At 38.3% G+C, this 26,224-nt stretch overlaps 1 protein-coding gene across 2 annotated transcripts; it reads right to left on the bottom strand.

Annotated features, from left to right (window-relative positions):
- Positions 1 to 603: 603 nt before the first annotated feature.
- NIPSNAP3A (nipsnap homolog 3A) lies at positions 604 to 25,091 on the bottom strand. Of its 2 annotated transcripts, none has more exons than XM_072604196.1 (6): positions 24,470 to 25,091; positions 14,323 to 14,533; positions 10,644 to 10,802; positions 8,038 to 8,187; positions 4,373 to 4,459; positions 604 to 4,039 (listed from the first exon to the last, which is right to left on the bottom strand). In XM_072604196.1, exons 1-6 carry the CDS (start codon positions 24,536 to 24,538, stop codon positions 3,963 to 3,965), a joined length of 753 nt encoding a protein of 250 aa, XP_072460297.1. In that variant the 5' UTR covers positions 24,539 to 25,091; the 3' UTR covers positions 604 to 3,962. The 2 variants fall into 2 exon arrangements, with proteins under 2 accessions (XP_072460297.1, XP_072460305.1); XM_072604204.1 differs by having other exon boundaries at positions 24,452 to 24,828.
- Between the last annotated feature and the right edge of the window lie 1,133 nt (positions 25,092 to 26,224).

The raw sequence follows: 26,224 nt of genomic DNA on the forward strand, positions 1-26,224 counted from the left end.
GACTGCATGGTGGGAGCAGGTCTTGGGATATCTGTGGAAATTCATTGTACCTGGACTCTTGTTCTGACCAGATGTCCATCACTCCACAATCTTTGGCTATTTTGCAGAACAACTTAACTCTTCCTGGTGTTGCTCCTCTGGTTGAAGTGTATTTAAACCCTGCCCTTCCTGCTTCTTTTGGGCACTCTTGTACTCCAGGGTTGTGTGGTGTCCCAAACTGCAATTCCCTTGCCTAGATTAAAGGTCCTTTTTCTTGCTACTTTGATAGCCCTCTTTATTTTGGGTTGATACCATCTTGGGAGAACTAACACAAAATAATTGGTTAATGACATGGGGATCACTTCTGAATCAGCAATCTATGTGTATATAAACTACTGACAAGTTATGGCAAAGGTAAACACTAAGTATCAAATTAGAACAAAAGAAATGAAAAGACACCGAGTATAGTCATCATAATTCCAGCCTAACAATTTAAAACAAATTGTTGACTCTGAAAACTGGGAAGTGGATTAAAGCCGAATCCAAGTTTTACCATTTAAAATATTTGTTTATCGAATATGAAATAGCCATTACAATGAGGAGGCCAAAATAAGTGATAAACAATTTGGATCGGAGATCACTTTATTTTGCCAAATTAGAGAAACATGATTTTCAAAGATGATAGTTTAGGGTAAAATTATATTTGCAAAACATCATGGAGCATGATGGCAAAAAATTAGGACCAATGTATCATGTCACAAAACGGTGAAAAACAGTAAAGGAGAAAATGAACATGGACACATTTTGGTGTAAAGAGTCCAATGAATACTAGTTTAAAAAAAAGTGATATTCTACAGGAAAGATTTAAAATGGGTGGATTGAAAGAAGGTAATATACTAAAAATTTCACAGAGGAGAATGAAGAATGTCTAGCTGTTTTTATTAGGTCAAATATTTGGTAACAGATTTCCTTAATTTTGAAGACATTGGAAATCTAAGTATCTTGGCTAAAAGTTATTAACAATGAAATGAAAGAAAAATAAATTTGTTGTTTTCAGAATACTTTTACAGAAATGTTCTCATTGGAGTAGGTACTTTCTCCACTGAAAAATAATACAAACTGTACTCTCCTTTTTAAAAAAATTGATCTGTTAAGGAAAAGAAGTATATCTTGGTGATGAACCTCCCTGAAATGAATAAGACTGATATTCAGATAATCAACAGTCTGGTGCTAGGCCTATGCTTGAAATCTTTCTAGTTTGGTAGGATCTGCCAGGCCTCAGTCAGGCTTTACTGGTATGACCTTTGAGCATATGTCATGTCTGAGAAGAGGTGGCACATGTGGCCCATTGGTCCACAATACTTGCAAGTGAGATCCAAATGAAATTAAAATGTAATTGGGAAATATTTGACAAAATACAATAATATAGATAATATGAGGTTTACTGAGTTAATATGCATCCCACAGAAATTGTTATGTATGCATTAGTGGCCCCTGTTTTTATTTGAATTTGACACCACTGATGTAGAGGTATCAGAGGAATACTTTGATGGAGAATATTTTTTGACAAGTTATAAGATCGTTTTTTGGGGGAGGAGCCAAGATGGCAGAGTAGAAAGATACACATATGCTAGCTCTTACCCCACAGCCCATAAAATACCTGTAAAGAAGAACTCTCAACAAATTCTAGAGCAGCAGAAGCCACAGGACAACGGAGTGGAGGAGATTTCTATCCCAGAAAGACCTGAAAGGCTGACAGGAAAGGTCTGTCCCACTGGACCTGGAGCAGAGCCCAGCCTAGCCTTGGCCATGAGGCACCAAGAGGAGCAGATCCGAGCAGGCTTCAGGGACAGAATCTCCCCCTCAACCCGCAGGCGCCAAAGGTCAGTGAGAGGGTCTTTTCAGATGGCCGAGAGGAGTGCAGGGTGTCCCCATAACTCAGGCCCCCTCAGGAGGCAGCAGTAGAGGCAGCAGCAGATGGGGCTCCCAAAGCAGGCAGTAGCCTGCATCCATTGTTGAAGGTCTCATCCTAAACCCCCTGAGGAAACTGAGCCCTGTGTGACAGCCCTGCCCCCACCTGAGGAACAGGTTTTAATCTCCCACTGAATAGCAGTCCTGCTCCCCGCCCTCCCCAAAGCCCCTGAGGGATTGGAGCAGCTCATCTGAATCTCAGCCCCCAGGGCTGGCTTGGCTGAACTGGAGGTGAGATGGTTGTGGAGAGGAAAATCAGAAGTCAAGTAACTGGCTGGGAAAATGCCCAAAAAAGGGAAAAAAAAAAGACCATAGAAGGTTACTTTCTTGGGGAACAGGTGTCTCCTCCCATCCTTTCAGATGAGGAAGAATAAGGCATACTGTCAGAGGAAGCCAAGGCCTCTGCCTCCAGGGCCTCCAGAAGGAACTTAAACTGGGCTCAGGCAATAGAAGACCTTAAGAAGCAAGTTAGCAGCTTACTAAAGGAGAACCAAAAAAATGCTGAGGAAAATAACAGCTTTAAATAGAGGCTAACTCAATTGGAAAAAGAGGTCCAAAAAGCCAATGAGGAGAAGGAGGTTTTAAAAAGCAGAATTACCCAAATGAAGGAGAAGGTTCAAAAGCTCACTGAACAAAACAATTCATTGAAAGAAAGAAGTGAGTTCAGGAAAACTAATGACTTTGAGTTAAACCAAGCAGTTAGTAAACAAAACCAAAAATTTGAAAAAATAGAAGATAATGTAAAACATGTCATTGGAAAAACAACTGACCTGGAAAATAGATCCAGGAGAAATAATGTAAAAATTATTGGACTACCTGAAAGCCATGATCAAAAAAAGAGCCTAGACATTATCTTCCATGAAATTATCAAGGAAAACTGCCCTGATGTTATAGAATCAGAGGGCAAAATGGATATTGAAAGAACTCATCGTTCACCTCCTGAAAGAAACCTGAACAGAGAAACTCCTAGAAATATTGTGGCCAAATTTCAGAGTTTCCAGATCAAGGAGAAAATACTGCAAGCAGCTAGAAAGAAACAATTTGAGTACTGTGGAAGTACAATCAGGATAACACAGGATCTGGCAGCTTCAACATTAAGGGATCGAAGGGCTTGGAATGGGATATTTCAGAAGTCAAAGGAACTGGGATTAAAACCAAGAATCATCTACCCAGCAAATCTGAGTATAATACTTCAAGGGAATAAATGGTCATTCAGTGATATAGATGACTTTCAATCATTCATGTTGAGGAAAAGACCAGATCTGTATAGAAAAATTTGACTTCCCAAGACAAGAATCAAGAGAAACATGAAAAGGTAAACAGGAAAGAAAAATCATATAAAATTGCTTTTTGTATATGAGACAACTTTGACATTTTTTCTACAAAGAGGAAACTTACATTTTTTCTCCTGATATTTATATATGTCCATCATCAAATAAACTATCTGGTAAAAATAAATGATACTCAAGAGAAATGAATGTGAAATAGTAGAAAAAAATTTTTCTTTTGCTATCATAGAAAAGCACATCGTTACCTAATAAATAGCTAGTTTCATAACTCAAGTAAGATTAGATCACTGGAGTATATAAGGTGTACTAGGAAAGCAAAGCCACATTTGATAGGAGAAAAAGAGAAAAGTTAATGTAGTAATGTTAACAATACAACAAATAAATGACCAGAAAGTTTTTCAATAAGTCTGCTGGACACTGAAATGTCACTGAAGAAAGGGATCGTCAATAATTAGTGCCACAGTGATGATCTGAAGAATGCTCCTCTCAGTACCAGCACCAACACAGTAAGGCTCTTGGAAATCAATAGCTATTCTGATTTTGTCCATACACCCCAAGTGTCTGGTCCCATGCCCTGTACATAGGTAGTGAATTGGGCTGTCACAGCTATCAGTTCCTTAATTTAGTTAAATAAAAATAAGAAATTAGGTGAATTTAAGGAACTTCATTAGAAACTGTTGGTATTAATGCAGATGCTAAGTATCTTCATATTTCTGCAAAAAATTACTTCAGTGGTGAAAATGGTGTTGGAATGAGAAGCATATTTTCTTGAGTTTCCAGGTGATTGCAACTCTCCCGAACTGAGGGGAAAAATCCAGTATGTTAGTAATAATATTAAATTAATACAGCATTTACATCTACAAAACATTTTTATGGTCCCTGACCTCACTTACTTCTCACAACCCTAACAAGGTAGGTGGTTATCATTTCCAATTTATGAATGAGGAAACTGAGGCTTATAACTGGTGAGTGTCAGATTTATGGGCTTGAATTCAGGTCTTTGGATTTGATTCAGAATTCTTTACTACGCAATGCTGTTTCTAGCATTAATTCAAAGCTACACAAACCTTTAGGCTTAATAACCCTAACCCAAAGTAATACATGCTGAACAAGGACCCAGTCCCCCAGCTCACCAGCTGCCACAACTCGGGCATCTTCATGGGATCTGTGTCTTCCGGCTGCACGACTGTCTGGTGTCTCATTCCACCAAAGAACATGAACTGTGGAAACCAAACCCAAACATCTCATCATTACAAGTAAAAAACAAATCCAAGTGAATCAACAGCCCCGAGTTTTGTTCTTTCATACACTTTTCCAATAAGAGAATACCACACAGATAGAGGGGGAATTCAAAAAGATTTCAGAAAAAGTAGAGAATCAGAAAGCATCTTTGAGATAAAAATAATCCAGAGAGTATGAAACATGGCTCTCAAAATCATGATTGCATTTATTAAGGAAAAATGTAAAGTCCTTTAATTTAGGCTAAAAAAAGCAATGACATCAAGTACAGGAGAGGGAAGACCAGATTTACCAGCAATTCAAATGTAAAAGATGTAGAGGTTCTAGTTACTTCATCATTAATGAGTCAACATTGTGATGTAGCTGCCCTAAAAACTCACCCAATCTGGAGCATACAAACCAATGAGGTAAGGAGCCCTGATATACTCTACAGTGTTAGACCTCTGCTACAATATTGTTTTCAGTTCTGCATGCCACATGTTCTAAGAGACAGTCTATAGGATGCCTAGAGAAGGGCAGCCAGGATGAGAAGAGTTGAAGGACGAGGAGTGCTTAGCCTGGAAAAGAAAAGGCTTCTTGAAAACATAATAGGATCTTTAACTATTTAAAGCAGGATTTGGTATGATGCATTTGAAATATCCTATACATGTTGTCTCCCCTTATTAGAATGTGGACTCTCGAGAGCAGGGACTGTCCTGACTTTCTATTTGTACTCCCAGCACTTAGCACAAGGCATCACACGTGTTAAGAGCTTTCATTCATTCCTTATGACTTCCAGAATTCTATTGGGTGGAAGTTATAAAAGGACAAATTTTGGATCAACACAAAGTACTAGTACTCTGCAATAGGCAAGGGTTCCAACAATAAAATGGAATGTTCAGTGGGACAGTGAGAGTCTCTTAAGTGTTTAGAAAATTTCTATTGACCATCCATCAGGGTGTTTCAGATAATTTTTCTTTTTTACTTGGAGGGAAATGAACACCAAATAATCTCTAGGAGGCAGCTGGGTGGCTTAGTGGAGAGAGCACTAGGACTGGAGTGAAGAAAACCTGAATTAAAATTCACCCTCAGACCCTCACTAGCTATTAGCTGTGTGATCCTAGGCAAGTTACTTAACTTCTGTCTGCTTTAATTTCTTTAACTGTTAAAGGAGGACAATAATGAGACCTACTTCCCAGGGTTGTTGTGAAGGTAGAGTGCCTAACACATAAAGTCCCTGGCATATAGAGTTCATACTTAATAAATTATTTCCTTTTCTCCTTCCTCCTAAAATCCCTTCCAACTCTAATGATAACTATGATTCCTTCCAAATGAACACAAACACTTCTTGGGCTTTCTGCTGTATGTAGCCTTCATTTTACACTGTTAACCTTAAAAATGAAGAAATGGGGGACTAGCGAGGTTAAGTGACACGGTCCCCTTGCTAGTTAGGATTTATCACTCTCCAAGTCAGATAGGTGATTCATTTTCATAGCATTCAAAAGTTAAAGTCCAACATTTTCAATCAGTGAAACATGCAACATGTAACCTGGTATTCCATTCATCATTCATTCAGATAAAATGCACCTGAATCCACAAAACACTAGAAAACTCTTCAGTGACTTTGCAAGCTCACAGATGTAGATGCTGTCTCCAATGGTGTAGCTCAGCTATCAGTGCCCTCTTGTTCCATAGCCTCTATAGGGATGCCATTCAAGAGCTTGGGGGCTTCAACCTCTTGAAAATAAAGCTATACTTTATTCTGCTTCTGTTTAAAATTCTTTATAATTCACATATAACAGCTTCTTTATGCCTACCCTATGCCTCTCCATTGCCTTTTGAATGATTTAGAGTTCAGACCCGTGGTGTTCCAGGCCTCAGTCAAACAGCATCATAAGAAGAATACTGCTATTTAAATGAAGGGTCTTTGCTTTAGGGAGAAGGTTGGGGATCATTAAAAGCACTGTACATCTTCCCCAAAACAGCACAGGACAGCCTGTTCTCTTACTCCTATTTAAGTCTGGGCTAGCTCATTGCCCACTTGCACATCTGTCTAGGACGTGTATTAATGGATTCACTCTATGGTTGTACATCCACCCGCATAGCATAATAGGACAATAACTACCCTTTATCTCCTTGTTTTTTTCCTCTGTTGATAATCAGGCTGAACTTTTTTGATGTAATTTAAGAGGTTTTGTGATGTTCTGGGGCTTGATGCAATAAAAACAGGGGTATCTGGAGTTCTTCCTCATCGATGAGGAATAATTTCTCTATTTACTCTTCCTTGAATAACAAGATGATCTAGTCTACTCTAACATCTTTCAAAGAATCCTTCATAATTCAGACCTATGTAGAGAGGATACCTTATTCTACTGAATTAAATGCTTTTCTGTCATCAACAAACAGCGAGCACAGCAGGAACTTGTACTTTTTAAACCTTTTAGTCAATTATGTGACCATAAAGATGTGATCTCCTGCAAAATATTGTTTGTGCAAATCTTCCCATTCTCTTCTCAAGTATGTCATTGGTATATGTGTGAATATTTAAATATATGAAAAAAGTATACATATATCTACACACATACATATATGTGTGTATTTATATATACACATACATATACATATTTGTATATATCTCTCTCTCTACACACACACACACACACACACACACACACACACACACACATCCTAAAGATTTTATAGTGATGGGAAAGTAGGCATATGAGATGATATTCTTTCAGTTACCTTAAAAAAATCAAGATCATTGATTTTTTCAAATGAAGCATTTGCTGTCCTCCCTTCTCTTTCAGATATTTTGAGAGTCAGACCCTCAATGCCCTCAAAACTGAGTCTCCTCTGACACAGAATTTCTCTCTTCTTGGTCTAATCTAGCTTCTCACTTTTGTTTTCCTTGGTCCTCCTGCTACTTCCTTGTGCACCATGCCATTGTGAGAGAACACATGAAGTAGCTCCTGTATCACTGATGGACAAAATATTTCCTTATAAAGAGTCTATACATCATTTGCATTTTTCATCTTTATTTCTGTTCCTGTTGTCACATGTTCTTGGAATGATTCAGTTTTGTCAATTTAAGTAAATTAATAAACAAAAAAATAATTTTGGCTAGATATATAAAATATATAGAATTTTAATTTCTATGTTAATATAGAGTATTATCTATAATCTATAGAATTAATATAGAATAATAATGACAACAGAACATTTTTATTGCCCTTTAAGTTTCAAAATGAGCTTTTCAGGTATTATCTCATTTGACCCTCCCAACAACCCTGTGAGGTGGGAGCTATAGTCACCCCTATTTTACAGAGGAAGAAATTGAGGCTGAGAGAGGTCAAGTGACTTGCCCAGGGTCACACAGCTAGCAAGTGATTGGGAGTCGGCTGTTCCTGACTCCCAAATATAGCTCTATGCTCATTCTGCCACCTAGCAGCTTCTCAAAATGAAAATTATCCTAAAGAGAAAAGAAAAAAAATAACCAGATAACTTAGTGGCAGATAGTTTGGATAGCATTCCTGCAAAGAGAGTATCTTTTATTGTCAGAAATAGATTCAAACTGTACCTCTATTAAGTGTTCCATATTCTGTGTGGAAAACTCCAACCAGTTTTGAATAGCCTACTTGGATATGGGTATTCACGGCTGTTTGAAAGTGTGCACCCCACAGAGCTGGCCCACCAGGCTTCATCTGAAAGGTAACAAGTTCATAGACTCCTAGAGAATGAAAAAAAAATTGTAAAATTAATCAGCTGCAAAATGAATATAAGCAATTTCCAATCATGTTCATTTTGGTTTAAGTATAGCTATCTATTGGGCAACTAGGTGGCACAGTGGATACAGTGCTGGTTGCAGAGACAGGAGAACCTGAGTTCAAATCCAGTCTCAGACATTTATTAGCTGTGTGACCCTGGGCAAGTCACTTAACCCTGTTTGCCTAGGTTTTCTCATCTGTAAAATGAATTGGAGATGGAAATGGCAAACTACTCCAGTATCTTTGCCAAGAAGACCCCAAATGGGGTCATGAAGAGTTGGACATGACTGTCACTAAAAAATAACAAAAATAGATATCTGTAGACAGTGTGTATGGTAGTAAGAGTTCTGGGCTTGAAGTCAGAGAGAAGCAAGTTCACATCTAGTTTCTGACATTTACTGGCTAGATGAACTTAAGTCCCTTGAACTCTAAGTGCTATAGGGAGCTCCCTAATTCTTATCTCCTGCCTCACAGATGGGTTCTGATCTGCTTTGAAAAAGGGCCTTTCTACACCACAAGTTGTTCATTCTGAAAAAAAAAAAAGCACAGATCCTTCTTATATCCCTTGAGTACCTACATGTCCATGGAGTTGGAGGTCTATTTGTATTTGAGAATGAAAAATTGTTTGCATGTGTTAAGTACAAAAAAAAAAGAATCTTAATTACATTCTGAAAATGTCTAAACTCTACCATTCCCAAAAGTCTATTCTGGGAATTTATAAGGGGAATGGGTATTTTGAGTTGTTTCAATATATCCATTAGAAACATCCCTTAAGTTATGTTTGCTCAGCTTCCTATTTTTTATTTCTCTTCCTAAATTTTCAGTGGAAAATATGCATATTTTCTTTCTATGTATTTTACTTTAACAGGTTACTATTTTCAGGCATAGCATTCAGGCAATAGGTTTTAAGTGACTCTTTGGTATTTTTCTAATTCCAGACCAATAGAGTAGGGTTTATTTTATTGTTCCTTTCTCCCACACACATATTGAAAAATGATCTTGCCTATCAATTACAGAAGTAAAATTATCTCCCCCAGGCAATTGTAGAGAGAGGAGAAAAGAGAACCCAGGAAATAATCCTGGGAAAAGAGTTGGGATGAAAGAGAAGGAGCAGGTGAAGAATCATTGATTTGATTTTACCACAGAGGCAAGGCATGTGTTCACTGGTGATCAACAATAATACTTACCTGGGTAAGTAAGGATTTTAAAGGACCAATAAAAAAGACTCTTAGTAATATAAAAAGAATGAGTGGAGCAATAGATAAACAAAACTAAAAATTAATCTGTAATTTATTACACCTGGATCCTGTACCAGGATTGGCCACTTACTGACCGTGTGATCTTGGAGAAGTTATTTGAAACCTCTGGACCTCATTTTCCACAGTTATAAAATGAATGAGTTGGATGAGATCAAGGGTGGGGAACCTGCAGCCTCAAGGCTATATGTGACCCTCTAGGTCCTCAAGGATGGCCCTTTAACTGAATCTAAATTTCATACAACAAATCCCCCTAATAAAAGGATTTGGATTGTAAAAGTTGGACTTACAAAAGGTTTTACCCAAAGTCCTAGAAGGTCATGTAGCCTGAGGCCGAAGGTTCCCCACTCCTGAATTAGAAAATTTCTAAGGTCCCTACTAGTTCTAAAACTCCATGGATTACATAAAAACATTTCAGAAACGAATTTAGAGTGAAGTTAAGACTTTAATTTTCAGTAGGTTCTTTTTCGGCAAATTATTTAAATTTACATTAAAAATGATAATGCTAAAAGAAAGTTATGCCTTTCTAATCAAACCTTGTCTTAAAAAGTGGACTGAGGTAATTATTTCTGTTAAGTCAGCAAGAAATCAGCAAGGAGGCAACGTTACTGGAGACATTCCAGATCTTTAGAGAGTTTTCATATGAACTGAGAAATAAGAAAGAGGAAGAAAGTTAGACCAGAATAAAAGAACCTGTTTCCAGTAATGGCCTGCATCATACATTTAATTTTAATGAGTGCAAATTATGAAACTTAGTTGTATTAAAATCTGTACAATAACATGCCTATATTCAGGAGTTAATTATGGAGCATTGGTTCCCATGTTTTTGTATAATTTAATTTTCAGGCCCTTAGAAAAATATCATTTCTTTCTTTTTCACCAAAACCTGACCCATCAATCTTTATCTATGACCTTCTAACTCGGGAAACATGAATGTGAATTCACTAAGGCTTAGACAATCTTCCCTCATGGGTCCTTTGGAAATTACTAGAATTTTTAATTTTTTTTCTCCAAGGATAAGCAGAAAAGGGCCAATGGACATCTTTTCAATAATCACCTATCCCTATAGAACTTGCACAGCTGCTCTCAGTCTTTTGAACATGACACTTTTAGAAAAGTCTTGCTGACTTCAGGAACAGTTCTAGTGACTAACAAGGATTCACCTTTTTTAGGAGGCTTTACTATTTTGCACCATGGTACTAGATAAGTTATTTCATTCCTCTGTTGGACCATAAGTGGTAGGTTTGGGGAAATATATTTTTCTTGACATTCTTTATCCTTGGCTAAGGCTTCCTGAACTTTAGCATGATGAGCAAAATCATCTGTAGAAAAAGGAAAGAAGTGTTAAGAACAATAGAAATACAAAGTTCTCAGTTTCACTAAGGATTAAACTAAAGGTCAAATGCATTTTTAATAAAAAAATAGTACAAATAAAATAATGAACCTTACTTCTGAAGTATATGTCTTCTTTGCTTCCTTCTCTTTTTGGTGCAGTTAGGGAATTAAGGAGATTCTAGTATATTTCCTGTCCTTTTCCCCCCTCAAATTATTTATTGTCCACTGGGTAAATTAAATAAATATACATTTTCCTTTTTAGGACTTAAATCTAGTGAGCCACAAGAATCTTCCATGGATAAATGCTCAAAGAGTGATATGGAAAAAAAAGAAATAGACAGGGTATTGGATTTGTAGTGAGACAGAGTTGAATTCAAATGAATGAATGACTACATGAATAAAACACAAAATTCCTACTATGTTCTAAGTGCTAGGGATACAAAAAGTAAGATGGTCTCTGTTCTCAAGGAGCTCACACTGTAGTAGAAAAGACACCTGTGGTAGATTTCAGTTAAAAGTCAGATAGAAAGGGCCCATGGTCTTCAGGGGCATCATTGGCAAAGCAGATGGAGATGTCTTTTCTTTAATGTGACTTATGCTAATAAAATCCTATCAGTTTCTAATGTCAAACCTTTTAACAATGGAAAAGACTTTTCTGGATCTTCAGAACCTGTAGCTGCCACATCAGCAGAAGCAGTTGCCAGGCTGCATCTCCACCAGGACTGCTTCCTAGGTTGAAACCTGGGGGCACTGGGCTGGAAGCATTGCTGTTTCCAAGACTTTGGGGTTCAAGGTGCTGGGCAGTCTCCATCAAAGTCTGAGGGGAGATGGTGGTCAACATAGTGGTGGTGGTTCCACTTGCAGATCAAATAAGACCTTTATTATAATACTTACTTAATATCTGAGTCTCTGGCAGACTAATAAGCTATAGCTACAAATGGTATGCATTCTGTGTCAGAACTGTTAGGACAAAAGGTTAAAACAGAGAAAGACTGAAATAAGGGAAAAGGCATGTCTTATCTTATAGGCTAACGGTGTTGTATTTTGTGTTTATAGCTATATTCATTAAAATATTTTGTGGAACACTGTTCTGAGTTCATGTCATAAGCATCTGTACATCAAGGAGGTTCTTCTGTAACAGAAATGCAAAAAAAAAAAAATCTATGGATGTGAGCTATCTACTTATTTTTGCATTTCAAAAGATGTATGATTTCAACAAGATAAGTGCTCTATTTAACAATCCATACCCAAGTAGAAAATTTTACAAGGTGTTATGTCAAAAAAAAATTCCTTCATGGCAGTCTCTGCAGTGAAAAGACTCCAGATGCATAAAGACTGGCCTTTGGCTGATAATCCACGACCAGACCAATATTTAAAGCCATCTAGTGCAGCAGGACTTCCCTGAGACTGGTTCTCCAATGACAACTTCTGAGAATCCAGGGTTACCTCTGTGCTATGATGAGGTATCATGGCTGAACTTTACGGGAGAATGTATAAAATTAAAGACTACTGAAGAGTAATATATACTAGAATAAGAAGATAAAATAGTAGTAGCAGATGTTTATACAGAATTTTAGATACATTATCTTATTCAGTGTGCTGAAAATTCATGCCACAGTAAGAGCATCTGTGTTTAAATCCCGCTGCCTATGGTCACTCTACGGGTGGCCTTGGGCAAATCTTTTAACCTCTCCAGGTCTCAGTTTTCTCATCTAAAGTTACAGGGTCAGATTAGATAACTTTCAACTCAAGGTCACAACAACCACATTAGGACAGTTACTATTATCTCTGTTTAAAAGATGAAGAAACTGGGGTTAGACCAGTTAAGTGATTTACCCATGGTCACAAGGCTATTATGAGTGATTAGGCTGGATTTAAACCCTGCTCTCTCCTGGCTCTAAGTGTAGTGATTATGTCATGCTCAAATAGCAAAAAGTAGAACAGGCAGAACTCGGGGAGGGGAGATGTGGTCTCTGTTGTCTGTTTCACTTTTCATACTGTGATCCAGACTGCTTCAATGAGTGCCTCCTATGACTTCCATGCTATATATTCAGTCAAAGGGCCACACTTGAGGACCTAGAGGGCCACATGTGACCTCGAGGCTGCAGGTTCCGCACCCTTGGGCCCTAGCCTACATGGCAGGGACCCTGGCAGATATTCCTCTTAACACAGGGTTGTAACAATCTTATCATCTATATATTTAGGTGCTTTGATGTGGCATAATCGCTAAATGAAAAAGGAACCTTGCTTCCTGAACTGGACTTCTTGGTGTCTGCAGAAACTCTATGCCATGGATCAGATTTAGTAACTTTTTGTAATGGAATCACTCTTTTTTTTTTTTTAAATTTCTATGCATTCTAGAGCCAAAAGGGCTCTTCACAGAACAAATTCTGTTATTAAGGGATTTGTTCTGTGAAGGTTGGATTCAAAGAGCTGCATTTGAGGACCTAGAGGGTCATGGTGGCCTCAAGGTTCCCCACAGGTTCCCCACACCTGGCTAGACTTTTATTTTCCTTAGAAGGTATTGAAACTGTCATTGAGATTTGATTGGCTCAAGGGACTAAAGGTTTGGGTCACTGAGTCAGTTTCCTACTTACCAGGGTAAAAAATAACCAGCGCATTAGTTCTAGCTCTCCTTTCAGAAAGCTTCTGATGGGAGGCCAACAACCTGACTAACACTGGCAAAAGAAAGCAATATTCACCTGGAATAAAGATGTACTCTTGTGTATCCTCTGAGCATCCTTCAGAGGAGGGATCTGAATATCCTGGCCCTGACTGAGCTAAGTAAATCCCTTTCTTCTTAACTGCTAAGTGTTCCATGAATTATTTTGTTTTGGTTCAATCTGGCATCTGAGGTATCAGCCTGACCTACTACAAACCTATTGGACATATTGCAGAGTACTTACACATCTTCAGAATCACTCCCTTATATCAATTAATGGAAAACACCTCTCTTCATTCAGCACATCCCCTTGTAGGGTTTCCTTTTTACCCTGTGCCCTTCTGCCTCTCATAATCCTCTGGAAAAGACTGTCCTCAAGTTGTTGAGTCAAAGTTGGGAAAGTGATTTAAAGATTTTGTAAACTAATTTTTAAATTACTGGCATGAATTATTTGCATAGCACTAAAAAAGTTAAAATCTCACCATGTAGCTTTTTATAAATGAAGAAACCAAATTCTAGAAAGCAAAAGTACTCAAAAAAGTATCCTATTAATCTGACACTTTCTTTAAACACAGAATAAGTGAATGTACAGTGTAAAGTTTAAAAGGAAAATTGCTTACTGTTAATATTTCTGGAACCAACTTATATAATTTTTGTAGTCATCCTCTTTCTACAATATTGCATAAATCAATTCAATATTTAACATCTTTATTTCTTTTTGCTTAACAATTCTATTTAACAAATTTATGTATAATAATTCAGATCTAAGATAAATAAATATGTACCTCACTTAATTTCTTAGAATGAAAATCTAAATTAAACATTTAAAATGCCATGGCACATACCATATTTCCAAATATGAAAGACTCTATTCATCACACCTCCAAACTCTTGCTTCCAATATCCAATTAATTCAGAATGAGCTGTACGAAGGTGAATATATTTATTCGTGTTTTCCAGGAATTCATTCATCTTTGCTGGTTGTATGGTATAAGTACGAAATTCATAGAATGTCCCATCATATTGCCTGGGACCTGTAGCAAAAGATGCACAAACCTGAAGAGAAGGTAAAGCAAATTGAAGTATCTCAGAAATCAAGCTTATATTCTGTCAAATTAGAGACAAGGACCACATGTGAGCTTCATTGGGAAACAGAACATTTACGAATGAATTCACTATATACAAGTTTACATATATCTGTTGGCAATTACAAACATTTAATTTAAATTGTGGTTTCTTTAGATAATTACATTTTGTTAGACAAAAGCTTGAGTTTGGTAAACATATGCCAGATCTTGTTACTTTCGTCTGAAAACTCACTTTTGATTCTTTATTCCCCCTTTCTTGACTATATCAGGATTTCTTAAACTTTTAACACTTGCAACCCCTTTTGGCAGCTGTTAGTTGGCACTGCATGGCCTGAGGGCATGTGCAGCGCAAAGTGTGCAAGCTTTGTTTTTAGAACCAAGGCTGTAGTGAAGTTGCATGATGAAACTGCTGCCAGAAATACCTTGAATTCATTATGCATTTGATTTTAAAGAAAGTTTGGCCATTGTGCATTCAGAAATGTTTTACTGTTGTCAAAATTTTTGTGACTCCATATAGGGTCAAGACCCACAATTTACTTCCCATAGTCCTTTGAATTCTTTTTGCATTGGTTAATTCTTACAGCATAATAATATACCATTATATTTACATATCATAATTTTTGTAACTATTCCCTAATCAAAAGACATCTAGTTTGTGTCTTTTTTGTTTTTATCTTTTATTAAATGTTGTGGGGGCTACTTTTGTACATTAGAACTTTTTTCCCCTACTAGTAACTTTTTCAGGATATTAAAAAAAAAAAGGATATATGTAGTAGTAATAGTGTAATCACTTGTTCAAAGGACATGCATAGTTTTGTAACCTATATGGCACAATTCCATGTTGCTTTCCAAAGGGATTGGATCAATTTTAAACTCAACAAGAATATAGTTGTGTACCTACTTTACCATATTGATTCCAGGAGTGGATTTCGTATTTTTGACTTTCCCAATTTGGTGTCAAATAGAATCTCAGGGTTATTTGGCATTTCCTTTATTATTCAAGAACTTAACATGAAGGAGGAGTCTTTTTTCCCCCTCAATTCAATAAACATTTATTTTTTAGGCTTGTTTAGTACTTTATTTTCCCCCAATTACAAGTAAAAACAAATTTTAACATTTTTAAAAAAACTTTGAGTTCCAAATTCTCTCCCTTCCCCCCATTTGAGAAGCCAAGCAATTCTGTATAGGTTATACATGTGTAATCACACAAAACATATTTCTGTATTAGTCATGTTGCAAAAGAAAAGAGACAAAATTTTTTTTTTTAAAAGTATGCTTCAATCGATTCAGATGCCATCAGTTCTCTCTCTGGGTACTGATAGCATTTTTCATCATAAGTCCTTCAGAGCCATCTTGGAGCATTATATTGATGAGAATAGCTAAGTCATTCACAGCTGATCATCTTACAACATTGCTGTTACTTTGTACACAGTACATGTTACTTTATGTCAGCTTCTGTAAGTTTTTCCAGGTTTTTCTGAGAGCATCCTCCTCCTCATTTCTTATAGCACAATAATATTCTGTCACAAGCACATACCATATATGGTTTATTCAACCACTGCTCAGTTGGAGGGCATCTCCTCAATTTCCTGTTCTTTGCCACCAGAAAAGAGCTATTATATAAATATTTTTTTGTACATATAGGTCCTTTTCCTTTGTGATTTTTTTTTAAATCTCTTTTTGGATACAGGCATAGTAGTGGTATTGTTAGGTCAAAGGGTATGCATGATTTTATAGCCCTTTGGGCATAGTTCCAAATTGCTCTACAGAATGGATGAATCAGGTCACAACTCCACCAACAGTGTATTAATATCTCATTTTTCCCATATCCCCTCCATCTGTCATTTTCCTTTTCTGTCCTATCAGCCAATCAATAGGTATGAGGTGATACTTCAGAATTGTTTCAATTTGCATTTCTCCAATCAATAGTGATTTACAGCATTTTTTAAATATGGCTATAGATAGTTTTGATTATTTATCTGAAAACTTCATATCTTTTGATCACTTTTCAATTAAGAAATGGCTCTTATTTTTATAAATTTGGCTCAGCTCTCTATATGTTTGAGAAATGAAGACTTTATCAAAGAAACTTGCTTCAAAATTTTTTTTTCAGTTATGACTGCTAACTGAATTTTCCTGCATCTTATTTCCCCCTATGGCATATTCTATTCTCTTTTTCCTTTTACCCTTCCTTCTCAAAACTATTTTGCTTGTAACTATTACCATCCCCCCCTTCTATCACCTCCCCCTTTTATCTTCTTTCCCCCAACTTTCCTGTAGGTTAAGATAGATTTCCATACCCAATTGAGTGTGTATGTTATTCTCTCCTTCATCCAAATATGATGGCAGTAAGGTTCGTTCATTCCCTCTCACCTCCCCCTACTCTCCACCACTGTAAAAGGTTTTTCTTGCCTTTTTTATGTGAGATAATTTACCCCATTCTACTTTGCCCTTTCTCCTTCTCCCAGCACATTCCTATCTCACCCCTTAATTTTATTTTTTAGATATCAGCCTTTCATATTCAACTCACCCAAAGCCTTGTGTGTACATGTGTATTCATTCATTCATTTATTTATTTATTCTCTCTAACTACCCTAATACTGAGAAAGGTCTCATGAGTAACAAATATCCTTCCACTTTAATAAGTCTCTTATGATTTTTCTTTCCTGTTTGCCTATTCATGCTTCTCATATTTGAAAGTCAAATTTTCTATTCTGCTCTGATCTTTTCATCAAGAATGTTTGAACGACCTCTATTTCAATGAAATTCCATTCCCCCCCCCCCCCCGAAGTATTATACTCAGTTTTGCTGAGTAGGTGATTCTTGGTTTTAATCCTAGCTCCTTTGACCTCTGGAATGTCATATTTCAAGCCCTCCGGTACCTTAATGTAGAAACTGTTAAATCTTATGTTATCCTGATTGTTTTTCCACAGTACTCAAATTGTTTCATTCTGGCTGCTTGTAATATTTTCTCCTTGACCTGGGAACTCTGGAACTTGATTACAATATTCCTAGGAGTTTTCCTGTGGGGATCTCTTTCAGGAGGTGATCGGTGGATTCTTTCAATTTCTATTTTACCCTCTGATTCTAGAATATTAGGGCAGTTTTTCTTGATAATTTCTTGAAAGACAATTTCTAGGCTCTTTTATTTTATCAACTACTCCAATAATTTTAAAATTCTCTCACCTAGATCTGTTTTCTGAGTCAGTTGCTTTTCCAATGAGATATTTCATAGTGTCTTCTATTTTTTCATTCTTTTGGTTCTGTTTTATAATTTCCTGATTTGTCATGAAGTTATTAGCTTCCCTTTGCTCCATGCTAATTTTTAAGGAATTATTTTCATCAGTGACCTTTTGGACATCCTTTTCCATTTGGCCAATTCTGCTTTTTAAGACATTCTTCTTTTCATTGGGTTTTTGGACCTCTTTTGCCATTTGGATTGGTCTATTTTTTAAGGTGCTATTTTCTTCAGCACTTCTTTTGGTCTCCTTTAGCAAGCAGTTGACTTGTTTTCCATGATTTTCTTGCATCACTCTCATTTTTCTTCCCATTTTTTTCTACTTCTCTTACTTGATTTTTAAAATCTTTTCTGAGCTCTTCCATGGCCTGAGACCAATTTATATTTTTCTTGGAGGCTTTGGATGTAGAAGCTTTGACTCTGTTGTTTTCTTCTGAAGGTATGTTTTGATCTTCATTTTCACAAAAGTAAGATTCTGTAGTCTTATTTTTTTTCTGCTGTTTGCTCATTTTCCCAGGCTATTACTTCTTAGCTCTTTGTCAAGGTAGGACTCTGCTTCCAGTGTGGGGGGTGTACTGTCCCAAGCTTCAGGAGTTTTGTGCAGCTATTTTTAGAGATACTTCTAGGGACCTGTAAATTTTTAGATCTTCCAAGGTGGTATGATCAAAGAAGTGTTTACTCCTCTCCTGACCTGTGCTCTGGTCTGTGAGTGACTACAAGTACTCTTTTCTGCCTTGGAACTGTAAGATGGATTCCATTTCCACTCCCTCCCCAAGCTTTGCCATACTAGTGTTTCTCCTTACCCCAACACTGTCACCCAGATCAAAGCAAGGACAAAGCAAGAGAATTCTGCCTTAGTACCAACAAAGAGATCCCTGCAATCCTGTTCTGATCAGCTCCTCAATCCCCTCACAGTCTTTGGGCTGAGAGTTCTGGAAGCAGTTGCTGCTGCTGCCACCACTGCTGTGCTGGGACTGGGGCCAGACCATGCTCCTCTATCACCCAGGTCCAACAGACTTTTTCTACTCCTTCTAAGTTGTCTTTGGCATTTGTGGGTTGAAAAGTCAAGAAACTGCTACAGCTGCCAGTGATTCAGTGCCCTGAAGCTTGCTCTGGCCCCCTCTGTGCCTCTGTGGCCCATGCTGACTGCACTCGTCTCTCAGACTAGTGAAACAGACCTTTTCCATTGCCTTTCCAGTTGTCTTGGGCTGGAAATTTGTTTCACTCTGTCATCATTTGTTTCACTCTGGGTTTTCCTGCTTGAGAATTTATTTAGTCATTTTTTACAGGTATTTGGAGGGGTTAAGGGGAGAGCTCAAGCAAGTTTTTGCTTCTACTGTGCCATCTTCAGGAATGGTTTTTTTTTCAGTGAGAATTTGTACCTCCTTTTCTACTTGGCTAATTCTACTTTTGAAGGAATTTTCTTTCTTCAGTGAATATTTTATGCCTCTTTTTCCATTTGGTCAATTCTACTTTTCAATGCATTCTTCTCCTAATTAACTTTTTGGACCTCTTTTACCATTTGACCTAATTTGTTTTTTGAGGTGTTATTTTCTTCAGTATTTTTATGTGCATGTCTCCTCTACCAAGCTGTTGACTCTTTTTTCATGATTTTCTTGCATTCCTCTCATTTCTCTTCCCAATTTTTCCTCTACCTCTCTTACTTGATTTTCAAAATCCTTTTTTGAGCCCTTCCATGGCCTAAGGCCAATTCATATTTTTCTTGCAGACTTTGGATGTAGGAGCTGTCACTTTGTTTTCTTTTTCTGAGTGTGTTTTGATCTTCCTTGTCACCACAGTAACTTTCTATGGTCAGAGTTTTTTCCATTGTTTGCTCATTTCCCCAGCCTATTACTTGACTTTTAACTCTTTGTTAAAGTAGGGTTCTGCTTCCAGGGTAGAAGGTGCACTGTCCCAAGCTTCAAGGTTTCTGTGTAGCTGTTTTCAGAGACCTTCTAGGGACCTGAAGTATTCAGTTCTTCCAAGGTAGTACGCTCTAAGGAGAGGTGTTTACTCTTCTCCTGGCCTATGCTCTGGTCTCTGAGTGATCACAAAGCACTCTTTTGCCCCAGAACTATGAGGACAGTCCCTGCTCCACTCTCGTCACCAGCTCTGGTGTGCTAGTGGTCTTCCTCAACATGGACCTGTCACCCAGGATTACAACACAGATCTGAGTATGGACAAAGCAACAGAGTCCTGCAAAGAGCCAGCAAAGAGACCCCTGTAATCTCTTTCTTATCTGTTGTTTGACCCCCCCCCCCCCCCCTTTACCATCTGTGGGCTGAGAGCTCTGGAAGCACCTGCTGCTACTGCTGCAGATTCAGTGACTCCCATGACCTGATCCTGGTTTGGTCCATGCAGGCACAGCCTGTGCTGGACTGTGCTCCACTCTTATCCAGGTGGGATAGACCTTTCTTGCTGACTTTCTAAGTTGTCTTTGGCTTGAAAATTACTTTGTCTTGTCCTTTGGTTGGTTCTGCTACTCCAGGAATTGTTTTCCAGCACTATTTAAAGGTGTTCAGAGGGGTTTTAGGGAGAGCTCAAGTGAGTCACTGCCTTTTTTTCTCCACCATAGAAGAGCCTTTTAAAAATATTATTAGGAACAGAGATTTAAAAGACCTAACTTATCTGTAAATGGACCTTGGAATTCTTTCCAACTATTAGGTATAGTACTAGAAATGCTAAGTATAATAATAAGATAAAAGAGAAGTTAAAGGTATAAATAAGCTGTCCTTATTTGTAGATGGCATGATGATTCACTTAGAAAATCTGGGAGGAGCAGCAAAGAAACTACTTGAAAGGATTCACAACTTCAGTAAAGTAGCAATATACAAAAATAAATTCATAAAAAATATCATCATTCCTACACAATAACAACAAAACCTAGGAAGAAATTAAAAATAGCCAAAATATATAAAACACTTAGGAATTATTTTACCAAGACATACTCAAGCTTAAAAATAATAACAAATGATTATTTTAGAAATAAAAGAAAACTTAAAATCATTGGAGAGTAATAAAATTGTTCTTTAATGTACTGTGTAAATATAATAAAAATAACAAAACTAAATCAATTTATCTATTTGGTGCTATAGTAACCTAACTACCAAGTCCAGTACAGTGACTGGCACACTGTAGGCCATTAATATATGTTTGTTGACTATTGAATGTCAGTCAGTAAAAGGACATCTACCTCATTACCTTATGCTTTTAAACTTACTTTGGAATGAAGAAGGAAAGAAATGCCAAAGTATAGTAAAAAGCTCTGGGCAAGTCATCAAATGCCCTTGGGGCAATTTCCTCCTCTGTAAAATAAAGTGATCATACAAGATGATCTCTAGGGTATCTCTCAGCTTTTATGACCATAATTGTAGAAAAGCAAGTCAGAAGGGGCTTTAAAGGTCATCTTGTCTAATTCACTGCCATTCTCATGAATCTCTCCTACAAAATCCTGAATAAAGTGGCCATCCAGTCTCTGAACCTCTCTAATATTTTAACTATGACCTGTTAAATCAGGAGAGCAGTCATGCAAATTAGCAGCTATACAGGACTTAGGCGAAATAAATGCTACAAATAAAATGATTGCTAAAAATTCAGACTAGTCTAATAGAAATTTAATGTGTTGTCTATGTAGTTTATTATTTTATAGTGTCTGTGAAATTGAGCTTGCTTGAACACAGGCAAACAGTTATTCATGGTATTTAGGGCAGGAGTATGCAGTGAGGATGATTAGGAAATGGATAAGGAATACCTCTAGAATGTATATGTAGCTAATTAATAGATCAAGGAATTGAAAAGGAGGATCTACTCTGAGTACTTCACGTTACAGGTAATAAAAGGGAACCAGGGAGAGAGAAATAGTGTGTCCAAGATTACAAAAGATTTAAACCGGAAGTCAGACCCAAGTCCTCCTTCAGTATTTTTTCCACTAACGTACATCAAGAACCTCAAGAGGTATCTCACAATACACAGACTAGATGTTTGTAATTTGAGGATCAGCCTAGATAAATGTGAACATGGTTACTGTGAGGTGAACTTTTTTGGTCCTAATAGTTCAGTGGGTCTGATTGCATTGGGCTTAGTAAAACCCAGTTTTTGATACAGAATTATCTGCCATGGATGACAATTCATCAGTTAAATTCCACAATAATCTTTTTTTGAGGTAGTATCATGTAATGGAAAGTACACTGGACTCCTACTCCAGAAACTTGGACTTGATTCCCAGCTCATGACACAATTATGTGACCTGTGACCCTGGGCAAGTCACTTTAAAAAACTCTATTCATTTGTTCATTCATTTTGGCAAGTCACTTTTAACTTCTCTGCCTCAGTTTTCTCAAGCCAAGACAACAAGCATTTATTAAGTGCTTACTATGTGCCAGGAACTATGCTAAGTTCTAGGAATACAAAGGCAGAAACAGCCTCTGTTCTCAAGGAGCTCTGGTTCTAACAGGGGAGGCAACAATGAAAACAGAGCAAACTGGAGGCAATTTCAAAGGGAATGCTGAAGGGTACAACAGTTCACCCTCACTTTACAAGCTGTTGTGAGGAAAGCAATTTGCAAATCTCAAAAAACAATATAAATGTACATCATTATTGCTGTTATTATTATTAAGTACCACTCACTACATGAAAGGCTCTGTACACTCAGAAGAAAACTATCCTCAAATATTTAGATAAATTCAAAGCAAAATTTCAAACTAATGATCATGGTATAATAAATAGGATACTAGATTTGGAGTTGTGAGGCCTAAATGTTAGATGTCCCTCTCAGGTTCTCAGGTCATTTACTTGTAAAATAAACAAGATAGTAGGGGTGGAGAACCTTCAGCATTGAGGTCACATGTGACCTTCTAGGTCCTTTTGACTAAATCCAAGTTTTACAGAACAACTCCTTTTATTAAGGGGATTTGTCTTTTGAAGTTCAGATTCAATTAAAGAACCACACTTGAGGACCTAGAGGGCCAAATGTGACCTTGAGGCTACAGGTTCCCAATCCCTGGACCCACTAGAGGATCTCTTAAGACAGGTTCCTATTGATATAGTCTATGGGGAGAGCCAGCAAATTGTAGTGAAAAAAAATTTACCAGACTCCTAGTCAATAAGATCTGAATTTGAGTTACAGTTATGATATTATAAATATAACTGCCATTATATATATGACTCTGGAGAAATCGTTTCATTTTTTTATGAGCCTCAGTTTCCTTATCTGTAAAAGGAGGATGGACTCGTTTTGAACGAGATGATCTTTAAGGTCCCTTTCTCCTCTGAATTGTATTCTTCCACTACAACCTGATGCTGATACCTCACTGTGGTGAGGCAATAACTCTGGGCTCTCCTGGGGTATGCGTGCCTTGGCATAGTTGTGTCTAGCAGATTCTACCCCAAGCTAGAAATATTTTGAGTATGGGTGGGCCCATAAACCAACTGTACGTCTGGACTTGGACAAGGACTAAGTTTGGAGAAGTTCTCACCAGGTGGCTGACTATGAGGTGATTTGGCAACTCATAATAGCTGATAGCATTTTAAGGTTTGCAACACACTTTGTACATGTGATCTCACTGGCTCCTCACAAGAGTTGCATGAGTTAAGCTCTACATTGTTCACTCCATTTGCCAATGAGTTAAAGGAGGTTTTGAGAAGTTAAGTGACTTGTAAGGGAAGAGTTTGAAGGAGGATTCAGAACAGAGTCCTCCTGATTCCAAGTCCAGGTCTGTTTCATGCTGTTTCATTGTGCCAGGCCACTGGCTGCTTAGTCTGGAAACTAAGCCATAATATTATTTTTGCATCCATGGAAGACGTCTCTAGAAATTGGGGAATCACTGAATTAAGCTTGACTCTTGCACTGGACAAACTGGGAGTTCTTGCACTGGAAACTGGCAGGGAGAGGAAAGGTAGAACCTGTGATTTTGGTGTCTTGCACCTAGATGTGTAATAAACTCTTCCAAGAGAATTAAATCTCAGAGTTAAAAGAGAAAGAAGCATTAGGTATTCACTCAGGGCTGCTAAGCAATAGGAAACAATTTATATAAGAATGTCACATGCAAACTGAGCCATGGCAATTAATACTAGCAAAATTTTAAAATTTGCGAAGTGTTTCACGAATATTGTCTTATTGGATAGTCACCAGAACCCTGTGAGGCAGGTGCTATTATTATCCCCATTTTACAGATGAGAAAACTGAGGAAGACAAAGGTTAAGTGGCTTGTCCGGTGTAACAGAGCTCCCTGACTCCAGGTCCGTCACTCCATCCACAACGCAAAAGGGAGATTCTTTCTAACGTGTCTTTTTGGGGGGTTGGGAGGTAGGGGGAGACGTTTCTTCTTTCACTTCACGCTTTCACCTTTTACACCCCCTGCCCTTCCCAGCTTCTCAGTCCAAAACGCAGGTGACCCCCGGTGGGGGCTCAGAACGTCCCCATTCCGAGCTGGCTCCCCAGGCTCGGGGTGCAGGCAGAGGCTCAGCCGCGTCCCCCTCCCCCCCCCGCCGCCCGCGAGGTGAGCCTAAGCGAGGCTCCTCAGAGCCAGGAACCACCCCGCCCCCGCCCCCGCCCCCGCCGGCCGCGGCCTTCTCCCATTGGTCCGCCCCTCCCCCAGCCCCCCTCCCAGAAACCCGGAGGGAAGAGTGGGGCTTGGCACCCCCCGCTACCTGGGGCTTCACACCCACCTCTACCTGGGGCTGGCGCCTCGACGCGGAGGCGACCAGAGTCCCCCAGGGCCTTCGGAGGTGGAACATGGTCCAGTGTTTTCCGAGAAGACGGAGGCGCCTCCTCTCTGCGCTGGGCAGGGCTGGAACTGTCCAGTTGGGGAGGGCTTCCTCTTCCGGACTCTCTCTTTCGTGGTTTTTTTCCCCTTCCCCCCTCCTCTTTCCTGGAAAGCCCGACCGGCTAAGGCAGCCGAGAGGGGGAAAAACACCCCAACCCCAAAGCAGGCGCGAAGCCCTGGGGCCGGCGTGGAAGAGGAGCCTTGGAGCGAAGGGCCGTGCCCAGGGGCACTCCTCTGCGCCTGGGGAATCCCGGCCCGTCCTTCAAGCCCAAAACAAAACCCTGGTCTGCTGTGGTAATGACCTTCCTCGGCAGGTGCCCACCCCCATACTTTCTTATCGCCCCTGGAAGACTTTTATTCTGTAATGCGTTTTGTAGTTATCCATGTTTGTGTCAGCTCACCAGACTGTGAACTCCCTGAGGATCGTTGCCATGCACAGAGCTCTGCCCTCTGCACCATCTAGCTGCCTGTTTCAAGATGTTAAAGACTGTTGAGTTTTTGTTAATTTAAAAAATTTAAATACTGGTAAATGGTTTTTATTTGAAGAGATTATGTATATGTAGATATGTGTATATATGTATATATACATATATACATACACATACACGCATATTTATACACATATACATGTATATGTGTGTGTGTATCTATCCCAAATCCCTCCTATAATCTTTCTGTATATGAGATCCATCTCGGCCTCCATTTAAGATGCTCAGATTCTATCTGACCAGCTTGCCAATACAAGCATCACAAATGCTCATGTATGCAAACAGACATACACATACATACCTACATAGTGGGCTAATATACTACACATACTGGGGGAGAGACAGGCACACCGACATACATTTTAATTTTTTGTTAGCCAAAATATGACGCAATGTGACAGATATACATAATAAAGACAAGCATTTGGGATAGGTGGATGGAGAACATTGACTCTTCTATCTTTCTTTCTGACTCAAATAAATTTGCAGTTAATGCAGAGATGATCCTTGGAGTTTGACAACTGGGTTGAGCTCTTATCTAGATAGTTATCTGTAAGAAGAGGATTTGACTTTGTATGGTTTTTGTCAGTTGGTTTCATTTGTCGACTGGCTCATTTGCCACCAATTTCTCTGCTTTGTTTTGTCTCCTCCAACATCATCACATCCCCCTCCTGACCTACATCTGTATCCTGAGGAAACTCTTCATAGTGGATATTACTTCAGCTTTGGTACCCACACCTCATCAGTACCCTCCATTGCTTCTGCTCTTCGGGAAGTCTGGAGGATGGAGCAGAAAAACTCTCCAAACTCCCCTTTATATAGGGCTCATCTCTATTTGCTACATGCTGCTTCCCTTGGTTTTAACTTCATTATCATTGCCTCAGTCCCCTTCCCACCCCCCCACTTTTCATCTATTTCTGTATTGTATTCCCTCATTAGATTGTAAACTCTGAGGACAGATACTGTTTTTTTTTTATTTGTATCTTTAGCACTTAGCACAGTGCCTGAAACCTAGTAGATACTTAGTATAGTGCAGGAAACATAGTAGATACTTAGTATTTCTTGTATTATATTATATTTACATTGTATTATATCATATGGTAGCTATAACTAAAGAGCTATTAGTTTACTCTTTTTGAGGAAAAGGTTTTAGCTACTATATCTAATTT

This window comes from Notamacropus eugenii, chromosome 1 (genome assembly GCF_028372415.1).
Source record: "Notamacropus eugenii isolate mMacEug1 chromosome 1, mMacEug1.pri_v2, whole genome shotgun sequence".
In the NCBI taxonomy this organism is placed as follows: Eukaryota; Metazoa; Chordata; class Mammalia; order Diprotodontia; family Macropodidae; genus Notamacropus; species Notamacropus eugenii.

What these genes read in the sequence shown, in the direction of transcription:
- NIPSNAP3A (XM_072604204.1), bottom strand. Translation starts at nt 24,538, where the DNA reads ATGTTCCACCTCCGAAGGCCCTGGGGGACTCTGGTCGCCTCCGCGTCG. An exon ending in CTTTCATATTTGGAAATATG is followed by an intron (nt 10,803 to 14,322) that starts GTATGTGCCATG and finishes CTTTTTCTACAG; the next exon opens with ATGATTTTGCTCATCATGCT. An exon ending in TGCCCGAGTTGTGGCAGCTG is followed by an intron (nt 4,040 to 4,372) that starts GTGAGCTGGGGG and finishes TTTTCCCCTCAG; the next exon opens with TTCGGGAGAGTTGCAATCAC.